The sequence below is a fragment of the Erythrolamprus reginae genome, chromosome 1 (assembly GCF_031021105.1).
Source record: "Erythrolamprus reginae isolate rEryReg1 chromosome 1, rEryReg1.hap1, whole genome shotgun sequence".
NCBI lineage: Eukaryota > Metazoa > Chordata > Lepidosauria > Squamata > Dipsadidae > Erythrolamprus > Erythrolamprus reginae.
In genome coordinates, this window is record NC_091950.1 from 368,341,425 (window position 1) to 368,359,157 (window position 17,733).

The 17,733-nt window shown below is 38.3% G+C and overlaps 1 protein-coding gene across 1 annotated transcript; it reads right to left on the minus strand.

The window, feature by feature from the left end:
• Window positions 1-6,458: 6,458 nt before the first annotated feature.
• COX7A2L (cytochrome c oxidase subunit 7A2 like) lies at window positions 6,459-16,013 on the minus strand. Its single transcript, XM_070734526.1, has 3 exons — window positions 15,826-16,013; window positions 7,866-8,000; window positions 6,459-7,225 (listed from the first exon to the last, which is right to left on the minus strand). Exons 1-3 carry the CDS (start codon window positions 15,895-15,897, stop codon window positions 7,082-7,084), a joined length of 351 nt encoding a protein of 116 aa, XP_070590627.1. The 5' UTR covers window positions 15,898-16,013; the 3' UTR covers window positions 6,459-7,081.
• Window positions 16,014-17,733: the final 1,720 nt, after the last annotated feature.

The following is a 17,733-nucleotide window of genomic DNA, read 5'->3' on the forward strand; positions in this document are numbered from 1 at the left end:
GTGATTAATGCGTGCAAGCCCAAAACTCACCTCTTTTGCCAGCCGAAGCACCCGTTTTTGCACTGCTGGGATTCCCCTGAGGCTCCCCTTCATAGGAAACCCCACTTCCGGGCTTCCGGGTTTTTGTGATTCTGCAATTTCGCTGAGGCTCCCCTTGCTGGGAAACCCCCCTTGCTGGGAAACTTTGGACTTCTGTTGCCATTGAAGCACCCATTTTTGCACTGCTGGGATTCCCCTGCAGCATCACAAAAACACGGAAATCCGGAGGTGGGGTTTCCCATGGAGGGGAGCCTCAGGGGAATCCCAGCAGCGCAAAAACGGGTGCTTCGCTGGCAACAGAAGTCCGGAGGTGGGGCATCCCCGTGGCGGCAGCTTGGGTTTGTAAGGTGAAAATAGTTTGGAAGAAGAGGCAAAAAAATCTTAAACCCCGGGTTTGTATCTTGAAAAGTTTGTATGACGAGGGGTTTGTAAGACGAGGTACATGTTAACAAAACACAGAATAGTTTTATATACATTTAACACAAAATTAAACAGAATAAAACACATCTTGTCTGGTTTGCCTCATAATCTCAATCAATGCATTCCTCAGTCATCAATAAAATGTTTTGTTTAATCTCAAACATCAACAGGTTGCACAGTCTGGCTATAAATAAATAAACATTAAATGGAACAAAGCAGTTTACTGTTTCATACTTTTCTTCCCAAACCATGAGAATAGCATAAAGAATCATATAGCCCAAGATAATGGCCCAAAATACATAAGGAGATTTTCCTCTTCTAATAATATTCCTCCCCGGTGAGCAGATTTGCTTGATGAAAGATCTGAAGATTAGGATAATTCAAAAGGAATGGAAATAGTACTTTTTACAAAATCTTTTTCCAGGGATTATCATGCAGTTCAAAATTATTTATACAGCTGACAAAGTTCAAGGAGCAACTGAGAGGAAAAGATTTCTCCACAGCTAGAAAAATGGAACATGTTTAGCTTGGGTTGGTGGGGTTTTTTTTTCTTTCTCCCTGTCTATGTAGTCAGAGGAAAAGGGCAGAACAAGTAACAAGAGGATGCTGTAGGGGAAGGAAATCCATTTATGACAGCAGAAAGCAATTAAAAAAGAAGCGATTCTGATGGCTTAGTGTAAGTCTTCTCTCAGCAGGATGACATGAGGCTAAAATGGGATTTTAAATGCGATTATTTTATTTTTTTTCTGATCCAGCAAGGAAACTATGCACATAGAATCCAGCTTCTTCAAACATACCTGTTCCGTCTAGCACTGAGCCCCAGTAATCAGATGCACACCTGAAATAACAAAAGGATTTAATATATACAACAGTTTCAGTCTTTTCAGAGTCTTTTAAAAGCTTGTTCAGAAAGAGAATTCAATTGTAGCAAAGTCTTATCAGTTGGCAAGACCCCCGGAACAGACGATAAACACAGCTATAGTTATCAAATGAGACAAGATTTCAAAAACTTTGAAGTCAAAAGTGAACTGGAAAATTGAAGTTCATTAGCACAGACAGGAATGTGTTCTTTTAAAACACAAACTGAATCCAAGAGCTGATACGAGATCTCTCCACGATGAACTGTGTTGTTCTCTGCAGGGCATGACCCAATAGCCAGCAGTACTACTCTTGAGTAAATCTCCTCTTAGCCAACCACTCATGTCTCCTAGATGCTCTGCACACAGGCATTCAGAAGAGGCCCCTCTTCTCCTGAGTCACTTAGCACAGGAAATGCAAAATCATTCCTCATAGGAAGTGTGATTCACTCATCCCAGGAAGTGCAGAAGGCCTTTGCTGTTTTCTGACCCTGACCCCTCATCTTCTTCATTAACTCTCAGGTGCCAGGCGAGTACAAGTGCACTAGAGTGCCTTCCGTCCCCTGTCCTATTGCTCTCCTGTATCTCCTATACCTTTCTTCTATTCCTATATCTCTTCTTCTATTCTTTCATTGATACATTCTATTACTATATCTTCTTTTCTATTATTTCTTAAATATATTTTACTATGAGTATCTCCTGTATAACCTTCATCATGTATTTTACTATGTGTATATAGATATATACCCACTAAAACCCTCATTGTGTATTGGACAAAATAAATAAATGAATAAATAAATAAAATAAATAAACACAAGACACCTGCACCGTGCCTCCACTGTCTTTGACTATTTGTACAGGACGCGAGTTAACCACAACAATACCTTTGTCCTTTATTATAAAGAGAGATGGGTTTTCCCCCCTAGAAAGCTGTCCTTTCAGATGTCTATGTTTTTTCAAAAACTCACTTTTGTCCTTTTGCTCATTTTACCATACAATTGATGGCATTTAAGCAGACTCCTTCACATTCATGTGAAAAATATGGATGCTGTATTGTCTTTTTAAATAAGTTTGTATTTGATTTTCGATATTTTTATTAGAATATGCATTTCTGTAAAGTTTTCTTTGTTTTGCTCTTGAATAAAGCAAAGTTATAAACATGAAGAATTAACATTTACTACTTTTTCCAGGGTTTTTTTTCCATTACTTTTTTTTTTAAAAAAAGGTCACTGTACACCTCATATTAGCTAAAGTTTTTTCGTATACATCTGAGCACAAATCATTTAACTGACACCACTTTGCATACTCGTTATCCAAAAATGAGGATTTTTTAACAATGTCTTGCAAGATAATCACTGGAGGTTGGTTACTGTTTTGTAATTCACAAATAAATAGATTGGGCATTAATACAAAAGGAAGAGATCAATATGACTTGCAGCAAATATTCCAGAGACTACCAGTTTCACATCAAGAAAGGAGACAATATCCTGATCCAGTTTTCTGAGTGTTAAAATCCTCACTTTGTGACTCATTTCCCAGTGTTTGTCACAGTTGTCTATTTCTAAAAAATGATAGCTCTCAAATAGGGAACTTACTGACTTCATTCGAAGTCTGGTCATTTCTTCTTCATCTAAAAAACCCAGGTATTAAGACCTATCTGCTCTGTATTATAAATTACGGTAGGTCATTAGGTACACTAGATCTGATTTATTTTATGTATTTATTTATTTATTGTATTTATATGCCGCTCACTCCAAAAGGACTCTGAGTGGCTAACAATCAGAATAAATACAATAAAAGTAGTTAAACTCTAATAATAAAAATCAATAACAATAATATAAAAAACATACATACTTACAATCAACCTAATTCCAGGCCTGCCGGAAAAGCCAGGTCTTAACGGCTTTCCGGAAGACTGGTAGGGTGGAGATAATGTGGATCCCTGGAGGCAGTTGGCTCCAAAGGGTCGGAGCCACCACAGAGAAGGCTCTTCCCCGAGGTCCCACCAGCCGACATTGTTTGGCGGACGGGACCTGGAGAAGGCCAACTCTGTGGGCCCTTACTGGCTGCAGCGAGGTATGAGGGAGGATTAATGTAGAAATATATCCAATCAATTTTGCCAAGTTTAACCACTAGGAAAGCAGAATCCTGAAAGGATCTCAAAAAGGACATCCACAACTCCTGACTTTCCATCAACATCTGTGATTTCACTGTTTCTCATTTTCGATATGTGGTTCTCAGTCCTCAACATCAGGTTAAAAATAGATCATGTAATCCATACAATCCTCCTTAATTGTATTAAAATATCAAGGTGAAGATGAATCCAGTGCCCTACATTTCTGGGCTTCTCAAGAAATCGGCAAAGGCTGCAAAAATGACAGGCAAATCAACAAGGACCCCCCTGGAAAAGCTGCTCACTGCCCACCATAACAGTTGAAGGAAAGGCACTGATAAGAAAGGAAAAATGTTTTGCTAGATGTGCTTCAAGGTCATTGAGACTGACAACAAAACTGGGATGCTCACATTACAAAAGCCACTTAATGAGAAAGAATTTGGTCAAAAGGAATCGTTTGGTTTTTCTCCTACTTTGTCTAATTATAAGTGGGTTAAATGCTTGTTCTAGTTGGAGATAAATTTAGAATAATGAGGCTTGCAGCAAGTTTCTCTTTTTTAGAGGGAATTGTTGCTAATTGGGAAGATGCTCTGCCTGGTGACTAGAGAAGAGATGGGAGTTAAATTTAGAGAATCCCAGAAGACTTGTGCTCAAGGAACTGTGCAGAACAGTACGTAAGGAAACACAAATTACATTTTGCCAGCAAGATAGGCCCCCTTTAATCTAAATTTAAAGTTCATTCATACTACTGATACCATTGCTAATCTATTTACTAAATTAGGAAGGATAAAATATCCAAGGAAACGTTTTTGACCATCAATTCAAATATGGCTTCTTGCTTGGGTTGCTTTATATTATTTCATTTGGCTTTTCATTCTCCTGGCAACAATCCCCCCAGAGTTTAGGATTGCCCCCACCCTCCTTGCCTTTCGTAAACTTCTTAAAACCCACCTCTGCCATCAGGCATGGGGGAACTGAGACATCTCCCCTTGCCTATGTAGTTTTATGTATGGTATGTTTGTGTGTATGCTTTTTAAATAATGGGTTTTTTAGGCTTTTAATGTTAAATTGTTATTTTAGACTCTTAATATTAGATTTGTTATTGTATATTGTTTTATCATTGCTGTGAGCCGCCCCGAGTCTGCGGAGAGGGGCGGCATACAAATCTAATAAATAATAATAATAATAATAATAATAATAATAATAATAATAATAATAATAATAATTGTATCTGGCTAAGTGAATTAAGAATGCAATTTAGAAACATAAGGTAATAACAGGGGTGGGTTGCTACTGGTATGCCCCAGAGCTCCGTTCCAGTAGCGGCCCGGTGATTGTGCAATTTGCGCACAATGGCTCCGGAGCGGTCTTCACCGGTCCGTTGCGTGGCACCCTCTTTTTTGTTTGTTTGTTTGCTTTATTTTGCTGCCTGCACATGCGCAGATGCAAAATCTTGTTAGGAAATGCATGCAATTTCAGCAATTTTTTTGCTTCTGCGCATGCACAGAAGTAAAAATTCACCAAAATCTCACTTGTGCGTGTCCTGAGATTTCAGCACTTTTTTGCTTCCTGCGCATGCAGTGTAGCGAGCGTGCAGTGCGTGATTCGCCATGATCCACATGCAGCCCACCAGTATTCAGGTAAGAGCAACCTGCCCCAAGTGATGATACAGATATGTCAAGTTGTGGTAACTACATCCTCACTTATTGAGAATTCTAACCTACTGTATGATGTTCTCAGGAGTTATTCAAGATGGGTTCCCCAAATGTAGTAAATATACACATACATTGGTCTAGTACAGGGGTAGGCAAAGTTGGCTCTTCTATGACATGTGGACTTCAACTCCCAGAATTCCTGAGCTAGCATGATAGGCTCAGGAATTCTGGGAGTTGAAGTCCACAAATCATAGAAGGGCCAACTTTGCCTGCCTGTAGTCTAGTGCAAGGGTTGGCAAATAGCGGCTCACGAGCCATTCTTTGGCCCCTTGAGTGTGGTTCTTCCACAAAATACCACCTGCGGGCATGCACAGGGTATTTCCTCCCAGTTGAGATAAAGAGATGGGCCACTTCTGCCAGCTGGATGATTGCGCAATACCTGTGAGGCTCGCAGAAGTGACTGACTTAAAAGAGCTGCCCAGGCAGCTTAAAAGATTTGGGAATGATGAAGATATAATACAATATATTATTTTCAGCAGAGCTAATTTAATACTCCATGATATGCTGATTAGCAAATTAGGTATAGTTGCATAACAACTGAATATATTATAGTTCATTCAAAAGTATACTCAAGTACCACCACCAGTGGTTCTACATCTTAATTAGAGAACCGTTGAACTGAGGGCCATAAGGATCAGCCCTGGGTCCTGTATACCACAATTATTTTATTAAAAATATGGATGAAGAGTGAATGCTAATCATATTTTCAGTGATCAGAAATTTTGGAGAAACTGTTCATAGCTTATAAAGACTATTCAACATTTCTCTGATTGATTTACAAATAAGAGAAAATCTGAGACTAACAAAAGAAGAACAATTAAATGGGAAATATCAATCTTGGTAATGTCATTTTTCAAAAAGTTCTTAGAATTCAAGTATGTCCAATCCTACTTAAATGTATTTGCACATACAGGGCCTTTTCTCATACCCCTTCCCAAAATCACTACATAGTTCATATTAATTTTATATGCTTTGCTAGTTATTGCCAGGTTTTTATTATCTGTCACTGCAAAAATATTTCAAATGTATTTTACTAAATTATACCAATGCTATTACTTAGGTCATTCAGGCTAGTTTAACTAAGCAAATAGAACTTAAATATGGTGATGCTTTCAATTTTAATTTTGGGGAAACATTAAACCACTTTATGTAGATAATAATTCAATTGTATCTATTTTTGTATAATAGTAGAATTGTGCACTTTTAATACAATATCAAAAAATCAACCAATCAGCAATCCAGTGACAAAAATGAAAAGCAAGCCAACATTTTAGAAATTATTCCATTTTATCATTTAAGAAAAGGCTAGACAAATTTTCAGGAATAAATTATTTTATTTTTCTGTACTTATTCGAATGTTTATAAACAAAAATATTTCCAAAGTAATAGGGAACCATTGTGGAATTAATCTGCTACACAGAACCTTAAATGCAACTCTCTTTCTAAGATATTAATGAAGTGTAAAATTATTCTGAGCAGAAAGGTGTGGCAGGTTAGAATAAAATAGTTCTTTATCAAATATGACCACAAAAATTACATCCAAAATTTCAGCAGATGGTAACATTTTCAGTGTCAGATTCTTCTCTCTCTCTCTCTCTCTCTCTCTCTCTCTCTCTCTCTCTCTCTCTAACTGCATCAACTATCAACTTATTATTATTAGGAAGTTCTTCAGGCTAACCAATCTACATGAGTTTTATTTTACTGACAGTTGGGTAGAGGAATTTGCAAAACTACATAGGTGATAATAAATTTCTCCACCATGGTAGTGATTTTACTTTAAATTCCTTACATTACTCTATGTTTGTCTTTAACTCATCATGAAACCCAAGAATATGCAATATATTATCATATGACTTCAGTATAATAGCAGAAGGTTAAGTGTAAGTCTTCCTTTTCAGAGCAAAGTTAGATGACGAGCTTTCTGGACATAACATTATTCACTTCTCTCTTTTGGGACTGGTGGCCATATAGACTGCTATCAGACAGTAGATGGCCCCTCCTATTGTTAATGCCATGGTGGTCCGGTAAAGAAGTCGATCGGGAACACTTCGTTTCAGATGTATTGGAGCATCATCAGGCCTCTATCCAGAAAAGATATACATGAGTTAATACAGTGGGGAAATTAATATTTATGCAAAACCTAGGGAAAAATTAAATTGAAAATTAGCTCATCTTCAAATAAAATGTTCTAGTTATCTATAAAGAATGTCATACATTTTACAAAAATTTTAGAATCTTGAGAAATCTATGTCACTAAAAAATATGTAATACAAATACCTGAATTAGTTAGTATGAGTATTTATGACCATTTTTTGATAACTATCTTGCTCCTTGTCCCACACCTTTTCACATTAAGAAAAGGTTACTATACAAAATATAAGTTCCAACACTATTTTCAAGAATGACTTCAAGGTCCAAATGGGGATCATACACTTTCTTACAAAAATTAAAATGATTGCCATATACAATTATTCAAAACTAAAACATGATAAGCAAGACCAAAGAAGGGGAAAATGCATTATTTGCATAAAATATGTTAGGATTGTTGCTACAATAGAAATAGAATCCATATTATCATGCATGTTCTTGTTTTTCATTAAACCTAGACTTGATTATTGTGCAAAAACAGAGATGCTAACTTCTAAATATGACAAGCAGAGCTGAAACATATCGTATATTAATAGAATGTTTACAGATTTTCTTTAAAAAAAAAATTCTCACCTGAAATAATTTCTGCAGTTGTGGTACTTTGTTCTTAACCAAACCGCCAACCTTGTTTTGTGTGTCTGGGGCAACTTTAATTGGGGTATCAAATATCACAGCTGGAGACTCCACAGATACTACTGGCTTGAATCCCTAAATAAACAATTTATACAATTGAAAACATCAATTAGCAATCAACAAAAGAGTATAAGCAAAAGCACATATGATTTGACCGGGAATGAAAAATGTCTAGATTGTGGATATTTGTTTGTTTGTTTGTTTGTTTGTTTATTGGATTTGTATGCCGCCCCGCTTGTGAGCTGCTTGGAGTCTGGTGAACAAGAGTAGGCTAGAAAAGTTGGAATACTCTAGAAACATTGACAAAATAAATATGTAGAGCACAATTAGTTAGGCAGCCCAAAGATTTTGTTAACATGGAGAAGGGACATTTTCTCCCAATTAAAGTCAAAATGGTACAATAGAAACATAGAAGACTGACGGCAGAAAAAGGCCTCATGATCCATCTAGTCTGCCCTTATACTATTTTTTGTATTTTATCTTAGGTTGGATATATGTTTATCCCAGGCATGTTTAAATTCAGTTACTGTGGATTTACCAACCACGTCTGCTGGAAGTTTGTTCCAAGGATCTACTACTCTGTCAGTAAAATAATATTTTCTCATGTTGCTTTTGATCTTTCCCCCAACTAACTTCAGATTGTGCCCCCTTGTTCTTGTGTTCACTTTCCTATTAAAAACACTTCCCTCCTGAACCTTATTTAACCCTTTAACATGTTTAAATGTTTCGATCATGTCCCCCCTTTTCCTTCTGTCCTCCAGACTATACAGATTGAGTTCATTAAGTCTTTCCTGATACGTTTTATGCTTAAGACCTTCCACCTTCCACCATTCTTGTAGCCCGTCTTTGGACCCGTTCAATTTTGTCAATATCTTTTTGTAGGTGAGGTCTCCAGAACTGAACACAGTATTCCAAATGTGGTCCCACCAGCGCTCTATATAGCGGGATCACAATCTCCCTCTTCCTGCTTGTTATACCTCTAGCTATACAATAATGTGACCGAAGCCCTACCCTTCTCCTTCCATGACTGTGGCCCCCACCTTGACTCATCTGATCATCATGCAAATACCCCTTACTGTTACAATGTTTTGTGTACCCATCAATTGTGACACAAAAAAACTTGGCGAACTTGGCTTCAGGAATCAGCTGGGAAGCGGCGCGAGCGAACGGCGTGGGCGGGTGAAGGGCGGGCGAGCGGCAGCGAGGAGTTTGCGTGGGCGGTGGGGAGACCCCAGCGCCGCTTCCCAGCTGAGTCCCGAAGCCAAACGCGGAAGTTCGCCTTTGCCTTCTGGCTTCAGGACTCAGCTGGGAAGCGGCGCGAGCGAACGGCGTGGGCGGGCGAAGGGCGGGCAGGCAGGCGGCGGACAAGCGGCGGGCGGACAAGACAAGCGGCGGGCCCGGCAACAGCGAGGAGTTTGCGTGGGCGGTGGGGAAACCCCAATCTTCGGCTCCTCGCTGCTGCGGCGGAAGTAAAAACACCATCTGCGCATGCGCAGATGGTGTTTTTACTTCCGCACCGCTACTTCGCGAAAAACCGATCATTGCGAGGGGTCCTGGAACGGAACCCTCGCAATAATCGGGGGGCCACTGTATACCCTTGCCCCTTCCTGTCCTTTCCAGAGTGTTCAATGTGGTATTAAACCCATTTTGCTCAGTTATCTCACAATATCTATGAACAGTAGCAGTCTTAAAATAAGCATGGAAGTTGACTTCAGATGGGAGAAAATAAAGATAGCAAGTTTCATTCTAAACCACCAATCCATTTACCTTCATTCCTGAGGAATTTTGATCACATTTATGAGCATTCCTGAACAAACACTAATTATGGGTCGAACATATTCCCTCCAGAATGCAATGTATTCAAATACTGCCAGTGAAGACTCAGAATATAAATGATTCTGAAAAGCTTTGCTCCCCACCCACCTCATGGCAATTTGTAATGCACAACTGAATTTAATAAGGCTACACTGAAGTAAACACATTATGGAGCACAACTACAATCACCTTTATACAGATTCTCTAGTTTATTATTCCAGACAGCAAGTGTGAACACAATGTGCTGAGAATTAAATTTGCATTTTAACAAGGTTAATAAGTGTATACTTGAAATTAATGCCTACTAATTGCTTTTTGTTAGCTCATCCATCAAACTGTCTGCCAATCAAAAACACTTTTTAAAAAATAAACGATGCATTTAGTGTAATTATATTTATCAAGACATGCAGTAGGATTCCAGCTAGATAAAAATTAACAAGAGATCTGTGTCTGTAAACTTACTCAGTTCAAAAGGACAATTTCTGAAACTTGATTGATATTAGGACCCCTGATATTTCCTTAATATTTACAAACTGTTGTATATAAGTTTAGTCTCTTTCTCATCATTATAAAGTTGCTGTGAACTGAGTTAATCCCATTTTTAAAGAACTAGCTAATAAAGGAAGGAATATTTTAAAATATTAATCTTTATTAATATTATTTTTCTGATTAATCAAGATGGGGAGAACATATTACTGTTTAGAATCTTACAGCTCCATCATTTATTGGACTGTGTAGTTAGCTTGAAAGCAGCAGCTATTTACAGTTTATTGACGTTACCTTTTTGAGCATTTTACTTTGATGCACAGAATTTGTATGCTATTCATGGACATGGATCTCTCTGTTCAATCATTAATTTTAAACCATCAAGAACAAAGTAAATTGAAAAACATGAACAAGAGTAGGTAGGAGAGGAGCTTGCATCCTCTTTACTGTTCTCTTCATAAATAAAGAGGAAATAAAGAAACATGAACTATGAAATAAACAGTGATGAACATATTCCCATGTCATTCACAACAAGACAGGTTACAGTCATACTTAGATTATGATTCAATGCCCTGAATACTGAAGTTGTCCAGTTTATATGGAATAGGAATCTACATCTAGCTCAAAGACAGCCTGATTTGTTAATTTGCTTACATAAAATAAAACTCTGAGTATTTGCCCATTACCATTTGCGATGAGTTTGTGTAAATTATATTTTAAAAATACATTTAGAATAGAAACATAGAAAGATAGAAGACTGGCCAGTGTTGTGCCTATTCACAAGAAGGGCAGTAGAGAAGAAGCTGGTAACTACAGGCCAGTTAGCTTGACATCAGTTGTAGTTAAAATGATGGAGACTCTACTCAAAAAGAGGATAAATCAGCACCTAAAAAACAATAACTTATTGGACCCAAATCAGCATGGCTTTACTGAAGGCAAATCATGTCAGACTAATCTCATTGATTTCTTTGACTATGTCACAAAGGTGTTGGATGAAGGTGGTGCCGTGGATATTGCCTACCTGGACTTCAGCAAAGCCTTTGATACGGTTCCACATAAAGAGCTGATAGATAAATTAGTGAAGATTGGACTTAATCCCTGGATAGTTCAATGGATTTGCAGCTGGCTGAGGCGTAGATATCAAAGAGTTATTGTTAATGGCGAGTATTCTGAGCAGAATCAGGTTACAAGCGGTGTGCCACAAGGGTCTGTTCTGGGTCCTATTCTTTTTAATATGTTTGTGAGTGACATAGGGGAAGGTTTGGTAGGGAAGGTTTGCCTATTTGCCGATGACCCTAAAGTGTGCAATAGGGTTGATATTCCTGGAGGCGTCTGTAATATGGTAAATGATTTAGCTTTACTAGATAAATGTCAAAGCAATGGAAACTGCAGTTTAATGTTTCCAAATGTAAAATAATGCACTTGGGGAAAAGGAATCCTCAATCTGAGTATTGTATTGGCAGTTCTGTGTTAGCAAATACTGTATTTCAGAAGAAAAGGATTTAGGGGTAGTGATTTCTGACAGTCTCAAAATGGGTGAACAGTGCAGTCAGGCATTAGGGAAAGCAAGTAGGATGCTTGGCTGCATAGCTAGAGGTATAACAAGCAGGAAGAGGGAGATTATGATCCCGCTATATAGAATGCTGGTGAGACCACATTTGGAATACTGTGTTCAGTTCTGGAGACCTCAATTTTGTCAAGATATTGACAAAATTGAACGGGTCCAAAGACGGGCTACAAGAATGGTGGAAGGTCTTAAGCATAAAACGTATCAGGAAACACTTAATGAACTCAATCTGTATAGTCTGGAGGACAGAAGGAAAAGGGGGGACATGATCGAAACATTTAAATATATTAAAGGGTTAAATAAGGTCCAGGAGGGAAGTGTTTTTAATAGGAAAGTGAACACAAGAACAAGGGGACACAATCTGAAGTTAGTTGGGGGAAAGATCAAAAGCAACATGAGAAAATATTATTTTACTGAAAGAGTAGTAGATCCTTCGAACAAACTTCCAGCAGACGTGGTAGATAAATCCACAGTAACTGAATTTAAACATGCCTGGGATGAACATATATCCATCCTAAGATAAAATACAGAAAATAGTATAAGGGCAGACTAGATGGACCATGAGGTCTTTTTCTGCCGTCAGACTTCTATGTTTCTATGTTTCTATGTTTCTGACGGCAGAAAAAGACCTCATGGTCCATCTAGTCTGTCCTTATACTATTTCCTGTATTTTATCTTACAATGGATATATGTTTATCCCAGGCATGTTTAAATTCAGTTACTGTGGATTTACCAACCACGTCTGCTGGAAGTTTGTTCCAAGGATCTACTACTCTTTCAGTAAAATAATATTTTCTCATGTTGCTTTTGATCTTTCCCCCAACTAACTTCAGATTGTGTCCCCTTGTTCTTGTGTTCACTTTCCTATTAAAAACACTTCCCTCCTGAACCTTATTTAACCCTTTAACATATTTAAATATTTTGATCATGTCCCCCCTTTTCCTTCTGTCCTCCAGACTATACAGAATATAAAACAAGGTATTATACATATGTAGCCATCAGTAAATGCTTCCTATGTCATACCTTATATTTTGAATTATATCAAAAATAGTTATATTTTATTTCTTGCAAGATTCATCTATCTTTCAAATGAAGGGCTAAGCAGCTCCTCAGCTGTGTTTCGGGCAGAATACACCATCTGAGCATGCACGGAAGTGAAACTGCACCAGGGGACGCATGCATGTGCAAGTGGAGTTAGTGTGCACATGCAAAATGTCGCAATGCAAACCAGTGGGGAAGGTAAGTAGAACCTACCCTGCTTCTGCTAACCTACAAAAATTATGCTAATTGTCTGGAAGACCTGCTTCTCCTAGAGTCAACCAATCCATAAGATAAAATCCATTCTGAAATCCATGTTAACTATCTAGCTAGGTATACAATAAGAAGTTCAGAATGTTGCAGAATCTTGAATTTATTATATCTAAAGATGTCTCTACACCAGAATTTATGTAGTTCATAAGACCAGAATTTATACAGAATATAGATCTGTAAGTAGTCTTAGTTCTTTTAAAATCAACATTAAATAAAATATCCTAATATTTTAGTAAATTATTTTTAATTGCTTTGTGCAGAGCAAATTAGTGGAAACAAAGGAACAGTTCCTCAGTAGCCCCTCCCAGCAATCAGCATGAAAGCCAAGTTAAATAGCAGACAAAAGATTTATTGTGCTTTGCCAGCTGATAATTTGTTTGTATGAAACCCTTTTTAGGCTATAATACTGAATGAAAAACCAAGCATGTACTAATACATAAATTGTCATCAAAATCGATTAAACTCTATTTAAAGTAGTAATTAGTTAACCAGAAAAACCAAATGAAATTTATTTCAACAATCCTGCTTCAAAGCAGAAATAATTACTACATAACATGCTTGCATCATTTCCTGTGCCCTTTACTATAAATGTCAAGAGTTTTAAAGACTTTATCCTTGGAAGTTCATGATATTTACATGTGATTGGCAGGGTTTATCGCCATTTGTGAAACCTAAACTGTAAATAAATCAATTTCTCAACCTAGATTATTAAGCAACTCCTATATGTGGAGGTTTTTCCTTTAAGACAGTATGTTCAGGTAATCCTACTCTACTACGATTACAGACCTTCCTTATTTATACAAACATTCTTCTCAGTTCTTAACATATTGATTGAATTTAAGTTCCCTGTTTCTTCTATGCATTTTTATTTCCATATGGATCATTTCCCCCTCTTGACCTGGAATTCTTTTTGATCAAAACTAAAAAGACCTATCCCTTTTTATTTCGTGCACATCAGGAAATCCTTTCTGGATTAGGAAAGATTGAGGCTTTGGAAGAAACCAGTGCCTTGAAGATTATCTATTCCTCCCTATATTCATATAATATTAAAGATCAGTATGACGTTAAACACATACTACAGTATTTGCATATTAGAGCCTTGAAAAACCTGGGAAAAGTTTAAAACAAGATAAACAGAAGAAATGTCTTTTTTTCCCCAGGTAAAAGGTTGTCCATTTTGGAATTACTCTGAAGGTGTTGTTTTTTTTTAAACATACACCTGAATTAAATAACTATATACACAGACTCTACATTCACTTGTATACGCAAAATCATAATGTGTGCAGTTCCTAATTTTACATATAGCAGGAAGAATATCATTTGCCCAGATGTAGAAAAATCACAATATTTGTTTGTTTGTATGTTTGCTAAATTTGTATGCTGCCCAACTCCCCAAGGACTCTGCGGATTATATTAAATATATTTAATATTTTGCTCATTCATTCATTTATTTATTTGACTTATGCCAATTACATTCTTTTGTTGGTATATTGTGACTATATATGTAGTCACAATATACCAACAGAACAATGTAATTGGCATAAGTCAAATAAATGAATGAATGAATGAACAAAATTCTAGAATGTGCAGAAATGGACAGGCTCACCAAAGCAATCAAATGAAGAAGAGAAAACAGATTATTACATGATTTGGGACAAGTAGTATAAATGGTTAGACAATAGATAAAAGAAAGTATATGTTAAGAACGCCCCATCTTAAACCTAAGCATAAAAATAAAGATTTTGCATGAAAACGTATCACAAAGTAATAGAAGCAGAACATTGAATTTAAAATTTTAATATGGTTAGTATGTGTAAAGATATTATGTTCTATTCAGTGGTGGGTTGCTACCGGTAGAGGACAGCGCAGCACACAATGCGCTGCATGCAGTTTTGGTTTTTTGCATGTGCATATCCCAGCATATTTTTGCTTCATGTGCATGCACAGAAACAGAAAAAATCTCATGAGATTTTGAGATCGCCAAAACCACGTACACGAGATTTTGGCAATTTTTTGCTTCTGCATATGCACGAAAGCACAAAAGCTGCCAAAATCTCGCACGCGCTCACACCCCCTCACAAGATTTCAGTGTGTTTTTGCTTCCTGTTCATGCACAGAAGCAAAACCAAGCTGGGATGCATGCATGCCCGCAGGCAACAGAACCAAAACTGAGTGCACAGCGCACTAGTAGCATTGGTAATGGCAATCCGCCCCTGGTTCTATTGATATAAATACACAAGAGACAAGCCAACTAGAAATGTATCTAAAAGAAAGTGGGATGATTGTCCATAAACTGGAATGCAAATGTTTTTAATGTAAAAATTCAATTAATTTTTTTTTTAAAGATCATAATGTGTGAAAATTTGGAGAGCCCCTTTCCAAGAGCACAAGGTCAAGGCTACATGTTCTTGAGCGTCGGTTGCTCTTCGCGCCACACCGACACCCGGAGAAAAGGGCATTTCCGTTTCTCCTTTTAGCCAATCAGCAGGCAAGGATTCCGGAGCAGCAGCAACCGCCACCTCTCCGCTGTCCCCCAGGTGCCCCTGCAGACACCTTCGGCATCCTTTCGTAAGGCATCGCCGCCCACCCCCCACGCCGCATTTCGCGTTCTCCGGCGCCTGAAGAGAAATGAGCCTCGTAGACACATGTAGGGAAATCCTTCGCTTGCAACCGGGGGAGGAACCGTGAAGGTCAACTTGCTGGCAACAGGATTCTCGTTACCTGAGGAGAGTAGGCAGCGGGAACACCGGCCCCAACCAGCCTCTGCGTGAAACCGCCGAATTTATAATACATGGCGGGACCTCGGAGCGACTCCCCCAAGCTACATGCGCGCTCCCGTTTCTTCAGCTTCGCAAGTGAAAGAGGCACCCGGTTGCGACGCCTACGTCAAAAAGACCTTCCTTGCGACGGGGTCCTTCTTGGACCGCTGTAACCAAAAGGAGGGCCGAAGCGGTGCCTGAAATATCTGGGGGGGCAAAGGAAGAAAGAAAGCGAAATGAAATTTAAACACGTTATCAAAGGGTATGAAAGGAATCACGTAGTGTAAAGATATGGCTCATGTTGAATTTAGAGGGGCCAGAGAAAAATGACATTTTCATCAGGCGTTGTTTAGACAGCCTGAAATTATTATTTTTTTGAAAAAAAGTATTGTGCCTGCGTAGTTCCTGGTCTGTACCGCCTGTCCGGAAAAGTAGTTACTGTAAGTTGAGGTTATACGCAACAAAAGTGGGAGAGGTTGCAGTGGTTCCCTATGCTAATCCAGGTTGGTCCAGCTAGGTGGCAGCACGTAGCTGACCTTGGCCGAAAATGCTGTGCGAGGTCAGTGCTATGCCGGGAGAGGAAATCGAAAGGAAGCGTTAGAGACTCAAAGTACTGTATATAAAAAACCCCAACCTAGAAGAAAAGAATAAGAATAGAATTTTTATTGGCCAGCTGTGATTGGACACACAAGAAACTTATCTTGGTGCATATGCTCTCTGTACATAAAGAAAAAATAAATTCGTCAAAAATCACAAGGTACAACATTTAATGATATCCCGGATACATATAAGCAATGAAATCATATTAGGAACGAGTCAATATAAATTGTAAATGTTAAACACCTTTAATACCGTTCCCAAGAAAATCACAAGGACATATCCATAAGGTCACCAGATGCTGAGAATTAGACTTGAAGCAGGATAAAATCAGGGGCGGATTCCCAATTCTGTCACTACCAGTGCAGCTGTGCCCTTCTGCTGTGGGTGCACGTGAGGGGATGCATGTGTGTGTGAGATTTGGGTGATTTTTTTGCTTCTGTGCATGCGCAGAAGCATGCGCAGAAGCAAAAAAAAAATAGCTGAAATCTTTCTCGTGCATGTCCCCTCACAAGATTTTGCTTCCTGTGCATGCACAGAAGCAAAATCTCACTGGGACGCACACGCACCCCTGCAACAGAAGCGAAGCTGTGCATGCAGCTCAATTTTAGCTACCAGTGCACTGTCCTTACCCATACCGGTAGAAACCTGGATACTGGGTAAAACTAAGAATAGCTCAAAGAAAAGGCAAAACATTTAGCTTGTCACTTTTGTGCAGAAGCAAAAAAGGTTGGCATCCATGACCTTTCTAATCCTGCTATTTGGAGATAAAAGTACATAGGTGGGTGTGTTTCCCCACCCTCCAATTTAAACATATTCTAAACATTATCTTACAATGCTAGTGCAGTCCAGCAAACCTGGGAAACAGGGAAATCTGGGAATTATCAGGGAAATTGGTGGTTCGAGAATTATCAGGGAATTTGTGAAAAAACTGGAATAAATCAGGGAAGATAAAAACAAACTATTAAAACATTTAAAAATCGGGGGGAAATCATGTAAAAAAAAACCCGGATTGCTCTGGCTGGCAGAGTTAAGCAAAAATGAGCATAACTTGCTTCCTTAGCTACCAATATTTCTGCATGGCTCAGCCATTTGGTATGACATCATCTACGATCATGCCTTAACTAAATCGCAAGTTACAGGAAATGTCAGGGAAATATTAGGGAATTTCAAAATGTTTTCCCCCTAGACACCCTGAGTCTTGTCACCACTATTACAAGCCAATTGACAAAGAATGGAAGGGTGTGTATGAAGATTGCAGTGTAGTTTAGCT

What these genes read in the sequence shown, in the direction of transcription:
- COX7A2L (XM_070734526.1), bottom strand. Translation starts at nt 15,897, where the DNA reads ATGTATTATAAATTCGGCGGTTTCACGCAGAGGCTGGTTGGGGCCGGT. An exon ending in CCGCTGCCTACTCTCCTCAG is followed by an intron (nt 8,001 to 15,825) that starts GTAACGAGAATC and finishes TTGTTTATTTAG; the next exon opens with GGATTCAAGCCAGTAGTATC. An exon ending in AACTGCAGAAATTATTTCAG is followed by an intron (nt 7,226 to 7,865) that starts GTGAGAATTTTT and finishes TTTTCTGGATAG; the next exon opens with AGGCCTGATGATGCTCCAAT.